At 43.0% G+C, this 25,198-nt stretch overlaps 2 protein-coding genes across 3 annotated transcripts in view; both read left to right on the forward strand.

Annotated features, from left to right (window-relative positions):
• The first annotated feature begins 1,766 nt into the window (after positions 1-1,766).
• On the forward strand, positions 1,767-8,571 carry clk4b (CDC-like kinase 4b). Of its 2 annotated transcripts, XM_027000139.2 has the most exons (14): positions 1,767-2,350; positions 2,916-3,019; positions 3,145-3,302; positions 4,322-4,547; positions 5,352-5,442; positions 5,744-5,810; positions 5,924-6,040; positions 6,126-6,292; positions 6,526-6,620; positions 6,706-6,835; positions 6,975-7,057; positions 7,305-7,384; positions 7,579-7,669; positions 8,052-8,571. In XM_027000139.2, exons 2-14 carry the CDS (start codon positions 2,996-2,998, stop codon positions 8,199-8,201), a joined length of 1,479 nt encoding a protein of 492 aa, XP_026855940.1. In that variant the 5' UTR covers positions 1,767-2,350; positions 2,916-2,995; the 3' UTR covers positions 8,202-8,571. The 2 variants fall into 2 exon arrangements, with proteins under 2 accessions (XP_026855940.1, XP_026855939.1); XM_027000138.2 differs by lacking the exons at positions 1,767-2,350; positions 2,916-3,019; positions 3,145-3,302; positions 5,352-5,442 and having other exon boundaries at positions 4,332-4,547.
• A 574-nt stretch (positions 8,572-9,145) lies between these two features.
• The window catches only part of LOC113571311 (collagen alpha-1(XXIII) chain), a 63,406-nt gene continuing 47,353 nt past the window's right edge, over positions 9,146-25,198 (forward strand). Inside the window, exons 1-2 of the mRNA XM_027000176.2 lie at positions 9,146-9,738; positions 9,993-10,062. Of these exons, the coding sequence (XP_026855977.2) occupies positions 9,472-9,738; positions 9,993-10,062 (337 nt within the window). The 5' untranslated portion in view covers positions 9,146-9,471. The remainder of the gene's footprint in view (positions 9,739-9,992; positions 10,063-25,198) is intronic.

Below are 25,198 nucleotides of genomic sequence, written 5' to 3' on the forward strand. Positions count from 1 at the left end.
ATGATTCCAGGTTACTTGCAATGAGTGAGCAGTAAACAATTTCAGGGCAGCAATGTTTGATTCCTCTCAACGCAGAACTCTTGCTTCTTGGATTTGACTGTTATTGAGCTTAAAGTGCAATATTATCAAGACTGCAGCTCACCAACATCATCACCACCTTAAACCTGAACATGCAATATGCAAATATTATCAGTCTTATGTGATTATCATTATCAAATCATAATCATGAGCTTATATGTGGCCCCTTTTATATGTAGTTACATTTTTCCAATATTCTTTCACATATATAAAGCTTTGTATTTGTACATACTGATTTTATATTATATAAATATATATTTTTAAATATTTTTTCTTAAGGAGCTATCATTTTAGTGAGAAATGTACATGATAGTTCTATACCACATATTTATAATTTAAGTGTTTTATACAAAACTAATGATTCGTATATGACTGGTTTCCCAAAACCAGATTAGATTTAAGCACAGCCTAAGAAAAATATCCAATGGTGATTCACAATTGGCAATGCAATTTAGTCCAAGACTAGGCTATTAAAAAAATACACCTCATGGGGTTTTTGCAGCCCATATATATGGGCCAGTAAGTTGGTGAAGTGCCTTTGACAGATCAGGTCTCCTCTGTCCATGTGCTGTTCACCATCTAAGGTGATTCACTCCCTAAGCACGGCCCACAATGGAGGCAATTCCAATTACCGCTGAAAGCTTTCATCTCCCTCTGTGTCAATACACCTGACTCACGCTCTTCATGTGCTGAGGGAGAGGCTCTTCAGAAAATGAAATAAGACACACAATCACCAGCAGCCCTCCTAGCACACACTCCCACATGCACCTCATGTCCCCTCCTAACACACACTCCCACATGCACCTCATGTACCCTCCTAACACACACTCCCAAATGAACTTCATATCGCCTCCACTCTCATGACATGCCACTCTTCCATATGGAAACTATAGGAGCCAGGTGATACATTTTGAGTCAGACAGAAAAAGTCCACTTTTCTTTAATGGAACAGTAGCCTGTAATGTGCAGTCCTTCCTGTCCCAAAAACTATTAAATCCCATTTGACTGTTTCACGCCCCACGCTCCAATCAGGGTTTTCAACTTAGGGCCATAAACCATGCCACCAAGACAAATCCTGCCCTCTACAGGCAGAAACACAACATGGCAGGCAATAAGATATTGGGATGGTGCCCAATCTCACTGATTTGTTATTGTACTGTGCTTTTTAGACATCTGCAGGGCTGCTTATCATGATAAATACTGGTTTAGCTACTCCGTAAAAAGCCCATTACTCAGTCCAGTATGGTCATTCCATAACCTGTTTTGTATACGCACAGCAGGGTGAGGTTCAGCTATTTGCAGTGAAAGCTAAGATAACGTGGGCACCGCAAACGCAAGCCCTTGCCAAAAGATAGGGGTTCCGACTGTTTAATCACTTGTATTGTATTATTTTCTTAAGTACATAACTTGATAATATCAGGTGTCCCAAAAGTGACAAACATGAGGCGGAATGCTCAAGTTCAGTTTCTTGAAAAGACCACCATGTTGAAACTACGAACAGCTATCTTTAGTGGACGGCAATTTGTTGCATTTGAAGTGTTTTATCACCATGCTTTGGAGATTTAGAGTTCCATAGGGACCAATCAACGAGAAGGTTGCTGTAACCATGACCAGTGCCTAAAATGATCACTTAAGTTAATTAATCAAACCCTGACACACGGGAAAAATAAGACTCTCAATCTGATCTGACGGCAGTTGCAAGTAGTTCATCGTATCAATTATATCTGAATTATTTCTCTTGTTGTATTTGGAAAGTTATATTGCATGCACTTATTTTTGCATAAGTCATTGTGTGCTCAGATGCTTTACATTCTTATGGCATGTTATGCAATCGATGTAGAACTTTGAGGAAATTAACTAGTTAACACTTCATATCAGGTTTGCTCATTGAAAAAGAAAAAGACATTTCTCAGAATATAAACTTTAAGTCTTGATGAGGGTTGTCTTCGATGCCATTAACCTTCTCTTTGGATACCCTGCAGCTTTAGAAGAAAGCAGATTTGAAATTTCAGGAGCAGTCTTCCGATTTAGCGATACATTCCTGCAAAGCCTTGCTCTGAATTAATTCACATTTGTTCGGAAGTGCCTATCTGCAGATAGCCCTTTCTCAGTTCGTTTGCTAGCTATATAACTAGACAAAAGTCTTCACAAGTCCAGAAAACAGGAAATGCATTCATGTCGTTTGTATACAACGGAAGTCAAGCCAAGTCATAAACAGTAGGAAGCGCACAGATCGGGCGAAACGTAGTGTTACGGTTAAAAGTTGTTCGAGGTGAGATGGTTTATCTAAGGTTTAAGATGCAACTTATTTTACCAACTTGTTTGTTAAGATAGTTAAAGTGGTAGCTTAAAACCTTAATGAATAATCTTGGGCTAACTGGCGGATTCCTCGTCTCTCCCTGTCCTAGCTAACCTGGTTTAGCTAAAATACAAATCATTACAAATGAACGTTTTGTAAACGTCCTTTTCTACGTTAGCTATCTTAACCTATATCATCTTAATTTGTAAATTTGTAATTAACACTGAAATATCAAGTCTGTAGTTTATTAGTCTGTAGTTTAGGGTAACAACAAGTTATTGTTGTTAGCTAACGTTAGCAGTCGACAGCTAATATGACTACTGCATTCGTTGGGAAATGAGCTAGTTTATCTTAGCTAGATTGGCGGTAGCCAGCTACGTTAGGTTAGCTATGCGGTCTGGAATGCCAGTTGTCCAGCTATAGGTGTAGTATCAAGGGTAGCTGTCACTAAAAAAGGACATTTGGTTCTGTGTGTGTGTGTGTGTGTGTGTGTGTGTGTGTGTGTGTGTGTGTGTGTGTGTACGTACATGTTTGCAAGCTAATGTTATTAGCGGAGGTTCTTGAGAAAACAACTGCTGGGCATGAATCAGAAGCATCGTCACATCTCCCAAACGCCTCATGAAACTTAATAGCGGTGTAAAGGTTTGGTATTGCGTCAGCTGGCCTGGGTTTTACAGCCTAGCTGGGGGGCAAGTAATGTATTCCGTTGGATAGATTTCTTGTCGTATCACTTTGAGCTTCTTTTTTTTCCTATTCTGGCTCGACAGATGCGGCGGACTAAGCGGATGCGCTCGCCAGATGGATGGATTGCGGAGTATGGCTGGGAAGAGAGCATTGAGGATTGGAAGCGACCAAAGAGGAGCTCCCGGAGCTGTGAAAGAGAAAGGAGGCCCGGACGGTACCACCACTTCAAAACCTACGAAAGGTAGTTAGTCCAAAGGTCAATCCATATATACTGCAAAAAAGGTAGTTAGGACAATCTACATACACTGCAAATATGGTGGTTCACAAGACACCATATGTGTACGTGAGGCAGTGAACGCGCAAAAGTTTGTATACATGAGACAGTTGTAATAGGATTTAGCTCATTCTGATAAATGTTGTTATAGGCCTTTCACAAACCTAACTGGTGACAATAAACACTTCACTAATACCAATTATGATTCCATACTCAAAAAGAAAGTTTCTCAATTTAAGATTTAAAAAGCACAGTGATTTCACCAGTTCTAGTAACTAGATTGGTGGTAGTAAAACCAAGTGCTAGTGAAACCAGGCTCAAGGGTTCGACTCCTAGGGAGTGCGCACACTGTTATACCGAGAAATAAGTAAGTAACTCTGAATAAGAGCCAAATGTCATGAATGCAGATGTAGTATGAGAATTATCCTCTCTTGGCAATGATGGTTTGTTTTGCAGGTTTCTTTCTAATATGTTTGCTCGGACACTCCATTTAATACCCATTTCGATTTCCTTGTGTAGACTTGAAATACGGGTCCAGCGATCAAATGGTGTGGAGCTTAAATAAACTGAATCCTGTCATACAATGTGCTGAAAGCATCCTATTAGGAGATGTACTAAGACTACACTGACAGGTTAACGTATGAGCCTTCCTTATGCTCTGCGTGTGTAATCTGGAAAGTAGAGTAAGCATTCCCACAGGCGCTGTCTCTGGGACTCGCTCTAAGTATAGCCTCCGCTGAGGATCCTTCCCTTCTGGGATGACACTCGATGCTTGCGGATCAAGATACTGCATTCCTCACGTCATTGCTGAAAGGCCTAGGAAATTCTACCAAACAGAAAGGTTCGGCGATGGAGCCGATGCAGGGGGCCTCGTGGTCTCCAGGCAGCCACTTGGCGTATCGGTCCTGAGAAGAGGCTGCATGATTTTGCTAATTGCGTTTCCATGAATTTGGCTTGTGTGTTTTTTTTTCTTCCCCCCCCCCCAGGCGGCATAGAAGCATCAGGAAACTGGCGTGTGTGGAGCGCAGGGCACGGGAGCCCAGTCTGGAGCCGCGGGGGTACGAGGGGCGGCCCATCACCCGTGCCGCCCCTGCCAGGGAGAGGACCGGCCACTGGCACCACTACAGCAAGTCGTCAGCACACAGCGGCCGGAGCCAGCGCAGCAGCAGAGAGCGCCCACGCTTGCCCTGCCGCAGCCACCGCTCACAATCGGTAAACACTCGTGCATGTGACTGGATTTAGGCAAGCCTCTTGTAAGCAATGATACATTTTTTTGGGGGGGGGGGGGCTTTATATTTTGAGGGGTGGTCTCCTTGGTGTATTCTGAGTGTAGCGGCAACCTGTGATTGTTTTGACATCAAAATATACAGATGTACAGTTAGGGCAAAGTTTGTAAACCTTTAGAATTGTCTTGATTTCTGTGTGCGTGCTTCTTAAAATGTCATGATTTTCATCAATGTCATAATAATGTATAGATATTCTTTATTTAACATGCATCCCAACAGTTTACAGCACATGTTTATGAGCATTTCATACAGAAATTCTGATCATTCTAATGCTGTGCCAGACCTTATCTTACTACTGTATTTTAAGTGTTTGGATCCACATTAACAAGGTCAAGAAATTTCTTATTATATGTTGTTTAACTTGTATGCTAAAGAAATGGTTGGTTTTAAACACTTTATATTACACATTAACCATAAGTCATTATATTGTTACTCCACTTTACTCCAAGTCTTTTGTCTGAAAATGTTGTTGCCATGTCTTTCTTCTGTAACACGCGTGATGTTGGCCCCGTGCCATTGTTCGGGCTGAATTTGAAATTGCTGCTGCCGTGGCCGGGCGTGGGCCTTCCGAATGCGGCCGAACCGCTCCCTCCCCTTCGTCAACCCTACTTGCTGAATGAATGAATGGCGTGTTCGGGCCCGGTTCTGACTGGTGTTTGATGATGATGATGGTGATGATGGTGATGGTGGTGATGGCTGGTGCCCGTGAACGTCACTCCCCCACTTCCAGAAAAGTCATCGCAGGAAAAGAAGCAGGAGTTTTGAGGATGATGAGGAGGGTCACCTGATCTATCACAATGGACACATGCTAAGAGCAAGATGTATAGAACACGTATCTTTCTCTGTCTGTTCTGTGTCTAGTGGTTGGGAGACTTCAGGCTAGTTGGGGTGGGGGGGGTTAACTTTTGAAGGGGAGCTGCAATTATTTTTGAACTGGATTTAACTAACTTGTCTGGAAGTATCATGCTGGATGTTTGCACGTTTTAAATAAGTAATTTTCAGTATATACTCTGTAACAAACAAAAAAGCACTCCCAGTCCTCTGTAGTTATCTAGGTCTCTTAAGTGGTTAATCCATATTGCCATTGTTGACTACTGACTGTCTCCTCTTATTTCTGTATAGATGAGATTGTAAGCACACTAGGAGAAGGAGCCTTCGGAAAAGTAGTGGAGTGCATTGACCACTCAAAGTAAGCTCTTGCACTGGTCTTATCTTACTTGCAAGTCATTAAACGTGTAAAGTAGTGTTATCGGTTTTCCACTGAGCTGTCCACCTTGTGGTCTGTCGGTCATGTGTTGGCAGAGATGGTGTGAAGGTGGCCCTGAAGATCATTAAAAATCTGGATCGCTATCGAGAGGCAGCTTTGTCAGAAGTGGAGGTTCTGGAACAGATGAACTCCTTGGACTCTGAGAAGAAATTGTGAGTTGCTTATTTCAGTTTCAGTTTGTATTGTCTACCTTTGTTAAAGAACTGCACAAAAACAAATAGCGTAAATCCCTTTTAGTGGCTGTGTGCAAATGCTGGACTGGTTCGACCACCACGGTCACATTTGCATCGTCTTTGAGTTGCTGGGTTTGAGCACATACGACTTCTTGAAGGAGAACGGATTTATGCCCTTCACCGTGGACCAGATCAGACACATGGCAGATCAGATCTTCAGAGCTGTACACTGTGAGCATGGGCATTTTCACCTGGGTCACAAACATCTGGGTTTTGTTGTTTTTTTTTTTTTGGTTTTTTTTTTTAATGTTGCATCAAATTGGAAATATCTCAGACTATGTAGCCCTCCATATTGTCACTGGCTGCTTTAACTACATTATCAGTATTGTCACAGATTAGCACATTGTCTGTAATGGCATTTTCGTTGCACCTTTCAGTAAGTGATTTCTTTTTTTTTCTCCCAGTCCTTCATCAGAATAAGCTGACGCACACTGACTTGAAACCTGAAAACATTCTGTTTGTGGACACGCACTGTGCCATAAAATACAACTCCAAGTTGGTGAGCGAAAGAATAAGCTGCCACGTTCAGTTTTTATTCCCCCATAGGCATGACTAACTGACCACCCTCCTGTGTCTGCACACAGAAACGAGACGAGAGGACATTGAAGAGCCTTGATGTGAAAGTGGTAGATTTTGGGAATGCCACATATGACCATGAGCACCACACTTCGGTAGTGTCAACACGCCACTATCGAGCACCTGAAGTCATCTTAGGTAAGAGCCTCTATGCAGTACACTCAGTGAAGGGTCATTGTAGAATCATAAGGGCTTTTCCTAACATGAGCTACAATGCTTCAAAATGTGGCATCAGCCACAATTTGTACTTTTACTGAGTGATGGTATGTATTGCCAGAGCTGGGCTGGAACCAGGCGTGTGATGTTTGGAGTCTGGGCTGCATTCTGATTGAGTATTATCTGGGATTGACATTGTTTCAGGTGAGATCTCTTCTCTTAATCAAATTCTCCGATATCTTATCCATTGCACTAAAATAGTGGCCAGCCATCGTACTCCTGGAGATCCGTTATGTAGCAGGAGTTGGTCCCAACGCTAAGTCGCCACGCCCAATCCATTTAATCATTGCCTTCTAGAGTCATTGGTTAGATGGCTTGGAAGTTGGATCTCCAGGAGGACAGGTGTTGACCAGTTGCATAAAATTGTAAATGCATGTTGACCTTGTTGCAGACTCATGATAGCAAGGAGCATCTGGCCATGATGGAGAGGGTTCTGGGCCCAATACCTGTCCACATGCTTCAGAAAACAAGGTACAATGGCCGTAAATGAGATTGTTACATGTATAATGGCTGTGGAGTTTTTTAGACATATTTTGTTCCTTCTCTCTCCACTACCTCCCGTACAGTAGGGGCACTCAAAATTGAAGTATAAAAAATGATGGCTTAGTGTTTGCTGCTGCTGTTCTGGTTCATGGTGAATGTTGAGCTATGTGGTTTTTTTATAGGAAGCAGTGCTTTGTTCACCGTGACAGGTTGGACTGGGATGAACACAGCTCATCTGGGAGATATGTGAGGAAGCACTGCAAACCCCTCAGGGTAATGCACTCAATTCTGGACAGCCTCAAAGCTGAGGAGTCTGGAAAAATATGGAGTTTAAAAGCATAGTTGCAAATTTCAGTCATTGGAAAAATTAATGAAATATTTTCAAAATGTGAGGGTTTTAAATCTGCTTCAGAGGGGAAAAGAAATCACAAACTCTGTAGATATTTACTTCCTTTATGCTCTAATGCAGCCCCCCCCCCCCTTGTATGGTACAATGAGTTACCTACAAATAGAAACTGAATAGAGAAATTCTGAAAAGTGAAAAGGAAAAAAGTTTGTAAAAGACCCAATTTACTCTTGTCTTGCATGAAATCTTGTTAATAGTAGCTCATCAGTGTAGCTTTTCTAGTTTACATTGTCTCTGCTTGTCTTCCAGCAATACATGTCTTCCAAGAGCTCAGACCATGAGAAGCTGTTTGACCTGATCCAGAAGATGATGCAGTATGATGTGTCCAAACGCATTACCTTGGCGGAGGCCATGAAACACCCATTTTTCACACCTCTTATGAAAGGGCACAAAGAGTGACCCATTAGTCACCTGCTGTACCTCAGCTCCCACGGAGACTTTTGCTGACTGTATCAGTCTGCTTTAAAGGGGCAATAAGTGGGAAATAAAATTTGAACTTTATCAAATACAGCTAGTGTTAAGAGCTCTGCATCATGGCACAGACACCTTTGCAGTCACCAAACTAGTTGGATGTGGCAGCGACATGCTTAGGTCTTGGGAATTACCAGGAATGAGCCAGTTTTGCACCGGTGCAGTCATATACTGGCTACTTTGTGCAAATATTAGCTACTTATTGCTCCTTCAGGACTGCATGATTACTGTCCATATTTATTGATCAAATGTACAAACCTTGTTCTTTGTATATTAAATGCTAGTATATTTTCAGTGACTTGCTTTTGTGCTGCATGTCTTTTCTTAAACTTAGAGGTGTAGTTTTACCATGTCTTGAGCTCCTCACAGACGAAGTGCATATCAACGTTTAGACATATTCACCTTTTGAGAAGTCTTGGTTTACAGATTTGATAGTCTTAATAAGAACCTTTGACTTTAACATTGTCAATTTCCGTTGCTATGACTCGTGATCTCATATTTTTAGCAATCAAATCCGTCAACGACAAAAGAGTTTAGGTAAAGAGGGCCCTCTAGATGGCAGCCCAGCTCCGCATTAATGGACGTCAATGTGGCAAATATGAATTGAGGTTTAAAAGAAATTTGCTTGTTTGAAGTATGTGGCAGTTTTACACCATGTTAAAACGAGACACATTGTATAAAACATGTTTAAAGATCCATAAAGCATGTGCTAATGTTCACTGTAGTTGTGCTTGACTACAAACGTAGTAGCCTGTGCCACAGAAATGTATGGGCTACAGTAAGTTTTATTTAAAAACAAGTCTCGTTTTAAGGGTGACAAATGTTTGCCATGCCTGTCGAGCTCGTAATGCTGCTAGAGAAACTCCATGCTCTGCTGGCCGACCTTCAAAACCTGCAATAAGCCCAACATTTTGGCATGAGGTCCATGATGGCTTGTGAGGGGAAGCTTTTAAACCAGGACTCGTGATCATAACGGCGCGAAAGGAGTCACACCTCACAGCTGGAGTTTGAACCACGCGTTGCGTTTCAGGGCTCTGTCTCGGTTTATTTCGTCTCGCCCGGGTGTCACCCTGCCTCCTGTCAGATAAAGTTACAGTGAACGCGTAATCCCAGCTCCATTCATTTCAGCTCTGAGGGAATTTTGAAAGACGAATTCAAACACGCTTTCTAGTTTTGACAAGTCATCAAAGTACCAAAGATGCCGTCCATGGCACAATCAAAGGAGATGTCAAAGTCCGCGTCCAGTCGTGGTCAAAAGTCTTTATTAAACTGTTTTACCATTTTTTGTTTCATGCTGTCACTGTTTTCCGTGGCATTTTCTGTGCTGATAACCTTCAGGACGTCTTACCTGGAGCACAAAATGGAACTTCTCGAAATGGACCGAGTATTTTTTCTGAATTCTGTACCTTCATCGCTGGAGCACAACGGGACACTTTGGGATGCAATCGAAAGGCTTGTGCAGAAGGTGAGTTAGGTAACTAAATATCTGATTTTTTTCACATGTTTAGTCATTGCAGGAGAAATAAACAGAAATGTGTGGATGAAGTGCAGGGAGATACATTTGCTTGTAATTATAACAGTCACGAATATCACATTTTCTTACTATGTCGATTCAGCTCATGTCAGCAACGCAAAATCACACGTGAGTCTAGAATCACAAAAAGTAAAGATGCAGCTGCCGTATTTAAAGCTGATAGAAATGTATGAATATTGCTTCAGAGATTCGAGGAGGGAACTCCTAGACTTCGCACACCGAGAGATGTGCTGCAGGAGTGCTCTTGCCTACCAGGTTAGTCACTCTTTAACAGTTTTTGTTTCTATGACTCTATTTATTTTTTCTACATTTATTTGTATATTTCTGTATGAATACGTGCAACCACGCAATGCAGTGTTGTTCTGAGGTGTTCTCTTGTGCTCGGAGTTTATTTTGGGTCGCCCCTTTCTGATTTTTCCACCTGAAACATGAAGTCGTTTACTTTGTTGTGTCAGTGACGCTATCGGTTTCCGCAGAGTTCTTATTTTTAGATGCCGTACTTTGTGTTGTAGATGTGTCCTTGTAGCCCACAAATTTAAGACTCGGCACGTCAGTTCCCCCTAACGCAGCTCTGCTGACTGACAGGTCTGCGCGACCGCAGGTTGAAAGCTTACTTCTCATAGACTCCATGCAGTTCAAAGACAAACCAACATGTGGAAGTTATAGACTTCAAAATGTGCTTCTTCTGTCCTCAAAGTGATTGACTGGACAGATGTGTTGTGAAACCTTGACCACAGAGCATTAAAATCGATAAACTAGCTGTCATTAGAAAAGTCTTTGTTGCATTTTTCTGCGTTTTGTTTTCTGAGAATGAGGCGCGCTAGACAAAATGACAGGTTTATCTGAAACTTTAGTGAAGAGACCTGCCCTCTGCGTGCCTTGTGAAATTATCTGTCGTGTGATTTACTGCTTCTGTGAAGATTTTGTGATTGTGCACTGTCTCTGGCACTTGCCAAATATGGGGGTATATTTTGACTTTATATCAAAGTCCCACAGAACATTAGATTTGGAGTTCCACAAAATTTTCTTGTACTGCTGCTGTTTCAGAAGTACGTCACTGATTTGTCCTATAAGATCAGCTCTGTATGGGTGTCATGAATTGTTATTCTTTCTTGTTTTTTATTGTTTTTAATAATAGAATTAAAAATAATAGAATTCTAACTTTATCCATTATGGATCTCTTGCACTTGTTACTACTCTAAATGGAATAGAAAATATTTTTATCCTGGACATTTTCATTCTGCAGTATAACCAAGATAATTGTGCAGTGAAGGTTTTGGAATAAGGTGTTCTCTATATATGTAGATTAGTTGTCTGATTTGCTCATATTTGTCATTTTTACAGTGTCTCACAGAATAAAAATATTGGTTTGATGCTGTATATTATTACATTATTAAGGCATTCATGGTCCATATTTTATTATGGTGTATCCAAATCCATAAACCTTGTCAGATTTTTCCCCTTCATATGTGAACTTTATGCGACATTCTATGATTACAGAGCATGAAACCAAGCAATTGCTAAACCTGTCCAAGACCTGAGCAAAGTTAGAAATTACATGCGGTTTCAATGTATCTGTTGCCATAGGGGATGAATGAGAGCATAACTAACTAGGTACAGAGGTGAGTTTTCCGAAATCCCAAAGTGTCAGATAGAACACCTCTATACAACTTCTGCATTGGTTTGAATACAATGTTTTGGTTTTTGTTGTTGTTGTTGTTGTTGTTGTTCTGAAGCTTTAAAGGTAAGCTTTTGTGCCTTAGAAAAATTTGATGGAATAGGAGCGATATTAGTACCTTGAATACTTAATCATGTACTTAAAAATGTAAATGTAAATTTTCAGGTATGGATTTGAGGCACACAGCTGCTTCCAGCACAGCTGAAATGGCTCCCTGAATTCTTTTCTAAACATAATTATCATGGCTCTTTTTGCATGGTTCTTTAGAAGATGCCTAAGAAACTATTCAGGAGGCATGTAGTTAACTGTATCCAGAACTTCACCACACCATAAAATCCCTTAACCTATGTTATTTTACAGTGGTCTAAGTTTTGACTGTTTTCAAAAATATATGTGTTTGTATATAGCTCATAATAGAACCAACTTTTGAAGTAAAGCTTTAGTTACTCATTACTTCAGTACAAGTGTTCTTATATTCAGAGATGTAATTGTGACAATTTATAAACTGCTGTCAGGCTGGTAACAATCTAACTGAGTGGTTTAAGCAAAAGCAATATCCTACACACACTAAAAACTGTCCTCCTGCTGAATTGTACTGGGTGAAAATTGTAAACCAAACTTGCTTTTCTCAAATTGTCACGTCCGATAACTCATAATCAGTGAGTTCATTTCCACTTGCTGTCTTAGTTGTAACATGTCATTTCAAGTGAACATCTTGGTTAGTGATTTTGCTTTTAAATCCAATTTTCTCTCAGTAACAGTCTCTGCCAATTTACACATGCAAAGTCTCCAATGTCCCACAGTAGATAACAGTCTGCTCCCAACTGAGACACGTGTAGCCAACTACCACATCGTTTCAAGTCGGCCTTATGCACTCGAGGAAGAGCACTCTCTGCCAGTTACTGTATATGTGATGTAACTGAAGCCTGCGATTGGTTAACATCAGTCTGAAATGCCCATAAGGCATCCGCCCTGCTCAGTGAGAGCATGCTTGCTCAGGCTTCAGGCGCCACAGATGGTTGTGGTATTGCTGGGACTCGAACGCAGCCTTTGTAACCAAATGCGCTACCTGAGAGCTTGGTTTAGCACTTATTTATGGTTAGCGAGAGTGAATAGCTGCATTAAGAGAGCCTGCTGTAAAGCTTAAAACTGATTTGGTTTTTTAAAAATCTTTTAAAAATAAGTTTATAAACGGACTACGTTTATGTGTTTAGACTCAGTAACAGTCTGTGGAGTCTGAAAAGTAGCAGGAGCAAAGCCAAAATGGTTTACATTGCTAACAGGGCCCATCTTTGGAGGAAGGGAACATCTATCTGTCTCCTTAACTGGAGGGAAATAGCTGTACAGGCCTATATTGCAATTAGATTAAACATTAGACTACAAGAAATATTGAGTTAAACATTGCGTTTCTATGTGTTGGCATTCAAATTAGTTATATTTTGTGGCCGTGGACCGCGGTCTGTGACACTTTTAGCACCTTGCTCTTCTTAATGTTATTATATGATCCACATCTGCTTGGGTTACCTTGATGGAGCCTGGATCAGAGAGAATTGGCCATAGCCTACTTCGCAGTACTCCAAGTAGTTTTTATTACCTGTTAATGATCAGAGGTCTGTGCGAAGCACTATTCTCCAAGAGGACGTGTGGCAGCCCCATGCACCACTCACTGGAGTGTTATTATTGGCTGTGTAACATACTAATCCAGCTATGGAGGGATTCCTGCAATTCACAGCCTTGGTCCAAATCCACTAGGAACACTTTAGTGCTCGCTTTACCGAGCCTTCATTTTTATCACCTCTAAATATTTTTCCCCTAAGGTCACCGGTGACTTCTATTACACGTTTGCAAGAATAGGCTTGTGGGGAAGTTTAAAACAAATATACTTTGTCTGAGCTTGAGACTGAAGAATGGGGCTCTACCTAAGAAGCACTACCTAACCACTCTGATTGGTCTGAGAAGGTGAATGCGTCTGCGTGTCTCAGGACTTTTCTGAATATACTTTTGTGGAGCATTTCCTCTCTCCAATTAAAGGCCCAGGGCAGAGAGTTACAGAGGGTCCGGTATTTAAGGGCCATGGACAGAATGTAACTCACAGATGCATTCTTCACTCACCAACAAACTTCAGTGCAAGACTGTGAGGGGCTTCTTCTGCCCTTGTTAATGGGCCTTCATTCACACAAGCATGAAAGCACACTTGAACCAGGGACACAAAGACAACTGGGACCTGTAGCAAAAAGAACTAATGGGATCAACAAAGCAGTGCATTGCCATATGTCCCCCAAATTCAGCTACTCAAGCACTCAAATGCTGCTTTCCTCAAGACTATGACAGATGATGCAATGCTCTTTCTTTAATCTCAAGATGACTGCTTCAGTACTGAGAAATCTTTAACATGTTTTTGGGAGGGAGTCCATTTGTTGTCTTGGATATTCTTATTTCCTTCTTGCTGTCATCCCAATTTGAGAGGAACTAGATGATGCATTACAAGAGAGCATTAGGGCCACAAACCACAATGACCCCCATGCAACTTTGATATTTGCTATGGCAAAGAGACCCACACATTTGTATGCAGTGCTGATGGTCCTTCAGTACCTATAATACATTTTTAGTCTAAAGCAAAATAAAGCAGCAACCTATTTCATGACTGAAAAGAAGTGACACTCATAATCCTGTTAAAAGCACTTACCGTCCTCTGTCAGATCATTACCTACCAATGTTTTAAATATCCCTTGAGTTCATACAAAGTGTCGGAACAATAAAGTAAAAAATTATTTACTCAATGTAATGAGGTGAATTGTACCAGTGAGTTTCAAGTGTAAGGCAGCCCCATCTATCATGTGTGAGCACTGTAAATGTGAACAGTTGTGAGGCAGAAGGGGAAATTCTTGCAAAATGATTTTATATTATACATAAAAAGTGTAAACTCACAAAGAACAGCCATCTAACATCTAATTCAAAGTGGTATATGTGGAAAAAGCAAATAGATCGCACTCTTTGAAGAGGCAGTAAATAGTGATAGCAAAATAAATAAATAAATTTCTTTTGATGTGAACATTTTCTAATGTGGAGAAATCTAACATAACCTTGCCAAACCAGATGAGATATTTTAGTTTTGTTCTATGCACATGTCATCACAGCTAGTCCTTATTACTATGTGAACAATTGCTCTGATTGTTAGCAAATTGCCTCCTGCTTGGTGTTCCAGGGAAGTGGGTGTGATATTTTTGATGTCCTTTTTTCTTCACTTGTTAGAGGTTTGCAGTTAAAGCATCGCAGTTTAGAAGATGTGATTGACGATGGGCCTGAATGCGGCCAGGACACGTGAAGCTTCCTTGAGAACTGTGCCTTTGCATTTCACTTATTCCTAGTGGCTTTGTGGTAATAGATACCACATTGACAGCAACTAACAAAACTCTGGAAGGTATACTTAAGTGGTTACAGGGACGTGTTCTTCCACTGCAGAGCCCGCGTCTACACAGCTCCAAAAGCTGCACTGAGGTTTTTATGGCCCAACAAAGTCTTAGTACTAAGTTTTGAATGTGAATCGATGAAGAGTTCTTTGCATAAAGCTCAGAGATAAAGCGAAAAGGTGGGAGGGCAAGTGAGAGTAGAATGTTCTTCACAGCGGCATCCTCCTATGCCAGGCAGGCTTACACGTATACGGCCAGGTTGTGGAAGCGTTTCTGGACCTATGGTAATCTGATGGAATAAAGGCATCCCTTAAGAATGTAATCTCCTGTTTATTTGGCCTAGCTATTGATCACACTGGTTTCTTTAATACTACTTTCCAGATTATTTGTGTCTACAAGGGTCTCTGTCTGTCTGTCTGTGTGTCTGTCTGTGTGTCTGTCTGTCTGTCTGTCTGTCTGTTTAAGAGTTTATCTGTGTGTGTTTTGTGGAAAGAAGACTTGAGACCTGGTGCTTGAGGACAGCTATTTATTTTAAGTGGTTATGCTAAATCAGTCAGATGTCTATTAACTTTCTGTCAACTGACTAAGTAATTAGAATATGCAAATATCATAAATCATCACGTAACATGTGACTTCTGTTAGTGAAACAGTTCTACTCGGCCCTCTGTGAGCTCTGCTGAGATGGTGGGCGAATATCCAATCCTTCCTAGGTGTTTATATTCCAGTGTGCATATCGCCTGCATTACCAGATGCGTTTGCAGACAAACAGATGGCAGGGACCTCCACAGCTAGCTCTTTCAAGAGCCACCGTGTCCCATGAATAAATGCGGTACAAACCTTTCCTATTATTCTCAATTGATTCAGGCCTGTAGCTGGTTGCTTTCTTGAAATAGCCAGTCAGAACATATCTCTTCCATCAGGATCAGAATAAAAAACGCCAAACAATAACAGCATGGCTGCTGTGCCACGCTTATTGAAAGCATGTGCGGGTAGTTTGTGGGAGGGCATTTGGCGCGCTCTCAGGTTTGCTGTAAAAACTCTCTCCCCTGTTCCAGAGCAACATTTCCCAATTCATTTGAATGAAATGTGAGGCCTTTACTCTCCAAAGAGAGGCTGCGGGTATGGAAACCATTACGATATGTTAAGTTTGATTATCTGATAGAAAAACTGATTGTTCAATATGTTGGAGATCCAAAGATATTCTGCCTCTCATCCTAGTCCTCGTCTTTTGCATCGCATTTAAAAGTTGGTATAGGAAATTTATACCGTCTCACTGAAGCCTTGAGGAATGTGTGATGTCAACCTTAATAAAATAGAACCACCCCTTTTTTTCTTCATTATTTGGTAATGGGCACTAAAATGTATTTTTGGCCACTCGTTCTGGATTAAGAATAAACTGTGGGCTTTAGCTTGATATGCCGATTACATTAAACAATTTACAAAAGCCCTGTGACTGAAAGATGGATTGCTGTTGTAACTTTTAATGACTCTTTCCTGCATCCTCCATGGCCATATGGAGCACTGGTATTTGGTGATTTAGGGGCGCAGTGACTTGGCTGCACTGTTTGTTTGTTTCAGGTTGCACACATGGAGGGGCTGGCAGGAGAGTCTGTGTCTTAATCTGTCGAACAAGTGTTGCACTTCTCAATAAGGCCCTGGGGTCTCGCCAGGGTGGGGGATTTGGGGGGGGGGGGGTGTAATCTGTGTTGCAGTGCTTCATCTTGACATACTCATACCAGCCCACTGCATAAATATAATCAGCCTCATTTTCCCAGCCTTGCAGAAATGTTTGTGTCAGAAAAGTGGTAAAATGTAGTTTTGACAGAGTTATCTTTTTCTTCATCTTTTTCTGCTTTTCTAGGGAAACGGAGTTTGGCTTTTTTCCCTTCTCTTTCCCTTTATCAGCGCACACCATCACTAGAGTCAACTCTCCACTTAACCTCTGGTGTGACTGAAATCCTTCACTTCCTCCCAGTCACTCCCGCGCCAACAGAGGTGAGCAGGTGTGGCAGCACATGGTGGACAGTGTGTTAGAGTGCGTGCAGGAGCAGAAGCAGTCTGTTCCTTGTACCGTCGTCAGGCCAGGGCTAATCTTAATTGCAAATCTCCCACACGCCTCCAGCCAGCCAGAGCTTCCTCCATCTGTATGGCAAACTGCCATTTTCCTTTGCTGTTTCAGCTTCAGACCAACGCCCCCCCCCCCCCCCCCCCCCCCGCGCAGTCCACAGCAGCCAGGTCCTCAGCAGGACCTCAGAGCTCTGGGACCAGCATTCTTGAACTGAGAATCCAACAGGCTTGTGCTATGGAACGCGATAAATGTGTGTTTTTCTCAACTGGAAATCCAGTGGGCATCTGTTTTGGAATTGTCATATAAACGTGTGGCTTTGGCACAGCTTAAGCGTTTGCGATTTCCATTACAGCTTTATTGTAAACCTTGATTTAAAAAAAAGAGATTTGTGTATGTTTATGTGTTTAAATGAACCAGCTTCCTATTTTTCATAGTTTAGTAACTTGGGTAAACTATAGTAGAAGACTCTAGGTCAAAATGAATGATGATGTTTTTGCCCCCTTAACTTGACCTCTTATGTGTGCTCTTCCTGAAATCTAACAAACGTGTGAAAGGTCTGCCCGTCTGCGAGGACTGGTCCTGGAAACAAGCACACTTGAGTCATCTTCAGCTCATCTGGCCTAGAATTTAAATCTGTTTGAAGGCTATTCTCCAGCCTAAGTTAGACTTGCGTGCAGTTGTTGAATTTGGATGATGGCAATCTCTTAATTACACGTGCTATTGTTGGCCCCACTGATTGGCCTGGAGATAAACTGCCCTCTCTTTATGTTTCTGCTTCATACCCAGCACGGTGCCTGAGGGCGATTCATAGGGGAGGTTTTAGCGTTCTGTTTATTTTTTGTCTTCTTGTCCTGCATTATATAATCATGTAGAATTGACCTTTTTTGAATTGTGTCCCAACAGTAACTGAAACCCTTATTTTAAAAAAGTGCTGGGCATGTGTCCTTCCCCGGTTTTCCTGCTGCCACTCTGCTGCCCGTGAATGTGTGTCTAGAATGTTTCAAATGAGGCTGCTGCCCTGAAGAGGCTCCCAGCACCAAGTGGAGGGTTTATGTGCTATGTATCTGGCAACCCTGAGTTTGACGAATTTGCTAGCAGGTTTTGTGAACATTGAATAACCCTTACTAATGAAGCTTTGAACTGCTTGTAGTCCCTCTGTTGCCATTCCTCAATTAAGTCAGCGAATTAATTCTCCATTCATCAGTTCCTGACCACAGGACCACTGACCAATACTCTTTGGGTGGCAGACAGCACATCGGTGACTCTGACATGGTAGTGTGAATAGCGCAGGTACGAGTCCATCAAGGAACAGCTGGTGTTTTTGCATATGTCATTGTCACTGATGGGTTGAGAACGGTCTGCCACACAGAAATATCCAGGCATCAGCAGTCCTGTAGTCAGAAACTGGCCTTTGATAAAGAGTTGGAGAATGACTAACAGATGTGCTATAGTCTCGAAGTGTACACCCAACAGGTGTTTCTAATAAATGAGTGTTTCTAATAAAGTGTGTGTGTGTGTGGGGGGGGGGGGGGGTTAATTATACAAAAGGAGCAGGTTTTTCACACTAAGATTAATGCAAATGTTGGATGAAAGATAACAAAAAGGTCACATTTTGAAATTGGTCAAGTCTGATTAGTTCAGACGTCTCTTAATTAAAATAAATTCCCATTCTCAGTCCATACGCTGAACCTTCGGACCCCTGTGACCGCTTTTTCACCTTACTCCAAGTGTTTCATCACCATGGCTGTGTGTCTGTGTCTCATTTATTAATTGTCTCTGCTGATTATTATTATTTAAATATTAATCTCTGCTCCCGCCCGTCCCTCTGACACTCCGCCGAGGATGTCCCCTCCAACACTCAGGTTGTCTTTGCATTAAAGCACGAGCAGCAGTTTGCATGCTTGCGTGTGTGAGGGGAAAGAACATTCCCCTCGCCTCGAGGACTTCGGAGGTTCAGGGGCTGGTCATTGCATTTCTTTGCAGGTTTGATTTGCTCCACTGTTGGACGAGAGAGCAGATTACAATAACGGGAATAATAAGCTCCAGTGCCCTCCCTGCTTTCTCTCCACCTTCCCACACATGGCTTGTATCTGGCCAGAGAGCAGAGACTGGGTCCGTACGGGGGCTTTAGGTCTGAGCATGCTTTATGGGCAGAGATGACCAAGCATGTACTTCACTGCCTGGAGGAGGTCCTTAAAGCGTGAGATGGAAATCGGTGGATTAAGAACATCAAAGGGCCATCTCTTTTATTGAGGAGTGTAAAACTGAGTTTAACTGATATCAGTGGGGCCAGCCAGCTTTGTCTTAGCAGACGGCTCCACCCTCCACTCACACAGTCTATGCAAAGTAAACTGACACCATCACACTAAAGGGTCATCCTCTAAAACAAGGGACAGTGACAGTGTGCTGGAACTTTCGTGACGAAGCTAAATTTCATACTAGCATCTGTCTGCTAGGCCATATCTAAGAACTGCACATTGGAGATTTTTGGGAGACCTGATGTCAGTCAAGCACCATATTCTATAGTCCCCAGTGAATAGTATTACATTATTAAAGTATTAAATTAATACATATCTGCAATTGTTTTCCCAGCTGTTGTGGTCTTTGAAGTAGTGTTACAGAAATCCCAGATGTTTGCTTTAGTTCATTTCCAAATGCAGAAATTTGTTTGTGTACATGGTTACAAATGCCACAAATACTATGAATTGATGTTACATTCAAATCCCCCCCCCCCCAAAAAAAGTGTATTGTAAGCATGAATGGAAGACCCAGTAACCAAAGCACAGCTTACATATCTTCATTCCCATGTAAGAATTTAGTTATCTGATAATCCCACAATTGGAGGAAGAATGTCTTGTCTGAGGTCCTCCTGACTAATGTGCTTGCTTTAAGAATTAAAGCCTGCTTAGGCAAAAATTGCATAATGTGGGAAGAATGAAACAATGGGCTTGTGTGGCAGAGGTGATGAAATACCATCAGGTAACCTAGTTTAGATGACCAGCCTACTAGCCCACATCTCCCTGCCCCCGTCCCCTTGCCCTGGCCTCTCTGATTCCCACATACATTGCCCCAGACTCCCTAGTCACAGCAGAAATCACATATCTAATTTTGTCCACATCCATTTTTTGCATCCACTTTTGTTTTGTATTATTCATAAAAAAAACTTCTGAGTGTGTGTGTGTGTGTGTTGTGTTGTATTATGTAAAACGTTCTGCACTTTACATATTATCCTGGAATAGAACGCTTTAGTGGCCAAAGCATCCTTTATTAATCGATACTTCTGTCAATACCGAATGCATGTGTAAAGTTTGTTTACACCTGACCTGTCAGGTATTTTTTTAGTTTGCACTGCTAAACATGGAGACAGCTGATTGTTCCAGTCCTTCAACAGAACATCAATCACCCGTCTCACTCAGTCACACATTTGCTTGCTCACTCACACACTGCATCTTCAACACTAGCGGTTCTCTCTCTTCACTCACTAGAAATTACACATTCTTAATCATACTAAAAAACCTAATGTATTTCAAACGGAACTCCTGTATGCACTCATGTATTTCAAACGGAATTTAGCGTTATGTGCAGCCGGTATTTATAATACTTGGAAAGACGAGTCTGGTAGTATCTTAAACTCTATTTAAAAAAAAAAAATGAGGCTGAGAACGGTGTTCAGACAAATGCAGCAAGCCACGATGCAGACTGGCTGTGACACTGCCATAATCATGGGCTCATGAAATAATGCCTTTGGTCTATGCCATAATGATCTGTGGATTGGGTTTCTTTGCATTTCCTAAGCAGACGCAGCAGCTGTCCCACTCAGAGCTTAGCTCCCGGCTTACCGCTCATCCAAGACGGGCCGCGTTCATTCTGCAGGATATGCACATCCTAACGCCACTGCATGTTACTGGAGAGGCCATGCTGCTGTGTATAGCTTAGAACACTGCCAGTCATCCTTGATCATGTTTGCGAGAACGTGATTGCACGCAGCACGGCGTGTCATGTAATACTGAAATGCTGTAAAGACATTTCCCAATGATCGCGTTACTGTCAGAAGCTGCAGTACACATGTCTGTATAATATATAGCTCGACCATATGGTGTAGTTCTGTTGGTGGCCTCTAGCCAGATGTGTAATCACCTCAGTGATTCTTGATGAGTGTTTGTAGGCATCTGCTGCAAAGCTGCACCTCTGTGGAGTACATGGTGGGACGTGTTTACCATGAATGTAAACAGATCCTTATCGGCACGGGCTGCTGGCAGAGTGGCGTGGGAGGCAGAGGTGTGAGAGGCCGTCCGTACTCCAGTAGCAGACCGCCCCCGATGAAATGTGTTCCGGAGCTGTGCTTTTCGTTACGGAGTCGTGGGGATTTAACCCTCTGGGAGAACCTCCATCGGAAAAGTGGAAAGACGCCGGCCCGGCGCGGAGGAGAGGACAGGAGAGCACTTGGGAGGCCGGAGTGCCACACATGCTAATGCCATTACCCCGACCGTTAAGGGCAAAGTGTGAGAACACATGGTAAATGTGGTTTGTCTGGAATGCCGTTAAACTGGACACTTCCCGCGTGTCTGACCTCGAGACCTTTTTCTATCAGGTGTGGTTGGGCTTTCAACGTTAATGGTGGCCCTCACCTCAACACATGAGACAGGCCTGTTGAAATGCACTGATCTGGTGTCACGGTGCTTCCTTTTACAGCAAACACATGCCTCACCCCACACAAGTGTCAGGTCCTGCTCTGCTTCCATTAGTTACCCCTGTTCAGTGAGGTAGGCTCTGGCATTTCACAGCAAGAAAAGAGGAAACCCTACCTCTTAATTTGCTACAAAGCTGAAGTAAATGGGTTGAAGAGACCCCTGTCATCATAAGTGGAACCGAAGAGGAAGCGGGACCAGAAGTGCCACGTTCTAATGGAGAATTAACCACAGTGCTTTGTTCTTGGGTATAAATGCTGCCCAGACAGCTCCTCAAGCTAGTACAGATTGAGGTGATGTGCTCAGGAAGTGGCTACATGTTTTTTAAATTATAGAAACTATCCAGGATGAAGCAAGCCTCTTTCAGGGGCTTTTCTCTGCTGTTTCAAATGTCACCATAACAGGGCCCGGCCAGGTGCAGGTACCTCACAGGAACTTCTCGGGTCCGTAAGCTCTGCTGCAGAGGAACTTAGTTGTCATCCAGTTACAGACGATGAGTGACAGAGGGGCAGGTCTAGTGTCAGCCCCGCCCCCAACCCCCGGTAGCGTGAGCTACAATACTGTTTGAGCAATGGAAATAAAAATAGCATGAACAGATGGGATATGTATGTGACACAACACATAGATTGGTCACAAGGTCACACCAAAAGATGTCTGCAAGTGTACTGAATTGCAGAGGCTGAAATGAGCATTTTCATTAATGTACTTGGACAGACATAATGACAGGCTTTGGATTTAACAGATGTATAGTTCAAAATATAAAGAATATGTGTAAGGCAGTGTTTGTTCCAGCAGTGTGGTACTACTGCATTCTAGAAGACATGACAAAACTGTTATAGGCACACAAAAAGTTGTGTGTCATCATCAGTTCCAAAATAATGAAGGGTAGATTCTGGGTGTGTGACTCAAGTACCACATCTCAGGCTCAAAGCTCCATGAGATTATTCACAATAAGCATGCAATGCTCAGTACATTATCTGAGTAGATCTGAATGCTCTGAGCTTGATTTCCTTTACCACGTTGATCTCAGATTGTGTTTAGGGTAATAAAAAACTGTAATACTGGGTTTGTTGCGGTTGGGCATGAGGAATGTTGATGTCCGTGGCAGACAGTGTTACTGCAGAACCTTGTTTTTATATCCGCATGACCTCGTGTTGTGTCACAATTCCCAAACGTCACGGTTTGACCATGAGGCACGTTCAACCAGACATTCACATGATGAGTCGCTAGGGGCAACAACTTTCTCCAGGAGGTTCACGGCAGTTGACGGGAAACGTTCTAGTGTCTCAGAGAACCACACACTGCTGTCGAAAGGGCTCAGACATCACCGAAACTGCGGGGCGGGTGTCAGGAGGACGGCATGCTGCCCTGGCCTCCACCACCAGAGGAGGCAGCCTGCCCGCTGGGGAGGAACGTGGCCCTCCAGCTGTCTGAAGGGGGCCGCACTAGCGGGAGTGGAGCGCCGGACCCGCGGCCCTATCCCAGGCTGGAGGGCAGGTGCCAGTGGAAACTGAGAACGGGACAGCACCTGCTACACCAACACCGCATAGCACTGAGGTCACTAAGAACCCCCTCTCTCCCTGCCTTTGATTACCAAAAAAACCCACAAATTGCTTTAACTGCATAAATAAAAATGATTGGAGACTTTTAATTGCCATAAATGTCCTCAAATACCTTCAAGCATGTCTGTCATTAAGCCATTTTAAGAACCTATTTATTTCCCATTTCCTGACAATAACTGTAATTCATTTTTTTCCTGAAAAGCACATGTTATAAATGAGAAACACCTGTTGGCCATTAGGCACACTGTCAATGAACATTTAGCAGCTCAAGACCTCGGCAGTGATCTTGAGTTATTTGTACAAGATGTACAAGAAACAGTGTTTTATGTTGTGTTGAGTATAAGGTATATCCACTTAGGTTGGTAGATCATTAGGTAGATCCACTTCCCTTGCTTGTAAGATTCCAGGACGGTTATTCAGCATGGTCTTCACACGCAGCGACCACCTAGTGGAACTCCGTTTATAACGCGCGAGTCTCTGTGGGTGTATCCCAGTAAAGTTTTAGCTGTAGCAAAATGTCAGCGTGTATATTTGTGTTCACTTGGCGGGTCCAGTTTGTGACTGGAGACGGAATAAATGGGGAGGAACACGCTGGGGGCAGCGAGGTCATGTAACAGGGTTAGGGCTTGGACCTCAGCCCACATCAGACAGCAGATCAGACCATTTAACCCTTCCCCCTTAACCCTTCACTACCACTGATTGCTCCCTACTACAGCTAAGCACCCTTTCCGCTGATTTATGCGCCTTGATTAATGAGTGTTTACGCACAACCTGCACGTCGGCTTGCTATTTCAAGCAGTAAAAAACTCAAACAAGACAGCTCAAATGGAGCACGAGCACAGATTAATAAGCATGCCAGCGTCTCTACAGCTGCGCAGCCTTGCTGGCTTTCATCCATTAGCGCTCGCTCCCAAGGGGGAGACAGCTCTCTCCGCAGTGGCACCGAACACGGACCACAATTGCGACAAGCATTTCCACCGCGGCTATCGGGAATCCGGCGGTCGTGTGGGCTGCGGCAGGTTGGGCAGCCATTCTCCAGCACCCTGCGTAGCGGGACGGGCGTCAGGGGTGAGCCACGATGCCCTGGCCCAGGCACCGGTCCTTGGCAGCAGGGTAGGGGCATCATCTCCTCCTCCTCAGGGGAACGGCAGTGCACCCAGTGGGGAACAGAGGCTCACGGAGTGAGAGCTTGGAATCCACCCCGCACGGTACGCTGACCGTGACGCCCTCTGGGTCCTGAGGTCTAATGGCCTTTCAGCTTGGATGTTCGCGTGCAGACGCGAGGCTTCCAGCGTGAAGCCCGAGCCAGAGATCCAGACCGAGGTGTTGGCCCCACGCACATGTTGTGAATGTAGTCTACGAGCAGAGTGCAAAAAAGATGAACGTCATTTATCTGTAACACGTTAGTGTTGTCCACACCCACAGGAGCCACTGCTAAATGTTTGCTTGCAGTTAAGAGAACTCAAGAATAAACATTAGCACAATGCCCGTCGGGAGGGAAAAATGAAAGCGAGAGAGCGAGTGGGAGAGGGAGGAGAGAAGGAGAGCAGGAGCAAGAAAGAAAAGGAAAACAAGAAACCACAGCCATATGTGCCCCTTTTGCACATTGCTGCCATAAACACTGCTGGTAAAAAATGAAGTTAACACGGTTAAAGCCAGCAGTGAAAGAGGACACCTTGAAAACATGTTTATTAAGAAAATAAACTACTGAAAGCTTGAGTAAATAAATCACAAACCACAAAAAGCATGTGACTTGCGTATTACGTGGTAAATTATACATATAATGATTCATTTGCTGGTTCAGAATGTTCCTTCAATTAATCAGTGAATGTGACAATAAGAAAAGAGCACTGGGAACTTGGGCTGCAGCCCATGAGGCTTGACTTTTGCTTGCATGCCGACCCCGTCCCTGAGAGCTTGGTGTGCAGTCAGAGGCAGCTGGTGTGTATGTAGCTACCTACACGCAATCCCTGTTATGTATCTTA

Source organism: Electrophorus electricus, chromosome 6 (assembly GCF_013358815.1).
Source record: "Electrophorus electricus isolate fEleEle1 chromosome 6, fEleEle1.pri, whole genome shotgun sequence".
Lineage (NCBI taxonomy): Eukaryota > Metazoa > Chordata > Actinopteri > Gymnotiformes > Gymnotidae > Electrophorus > Electrophorus electricus.

Coding starts and splice junctions, on each gene's coding strand:
- clk4b (XM_027000139.2), top strand. CDS start 2,996: ATGAAACTTAATAGCGGTGTAAAG. Junction 3,303..4,321: donor CACTTCAAAACCTACGAAAG/GTAGTTAGTCCA, acceptor CCCCCCCCCCAG/GCGGCATAGAAGCATCAGGA. Junction 5,443..5,743: donor ACACATGCTAAGAGCAAGAT/GTATAGAACACG, acceptor ATTTCTGTATAG/ATGAGATTGTAAGCACACTA.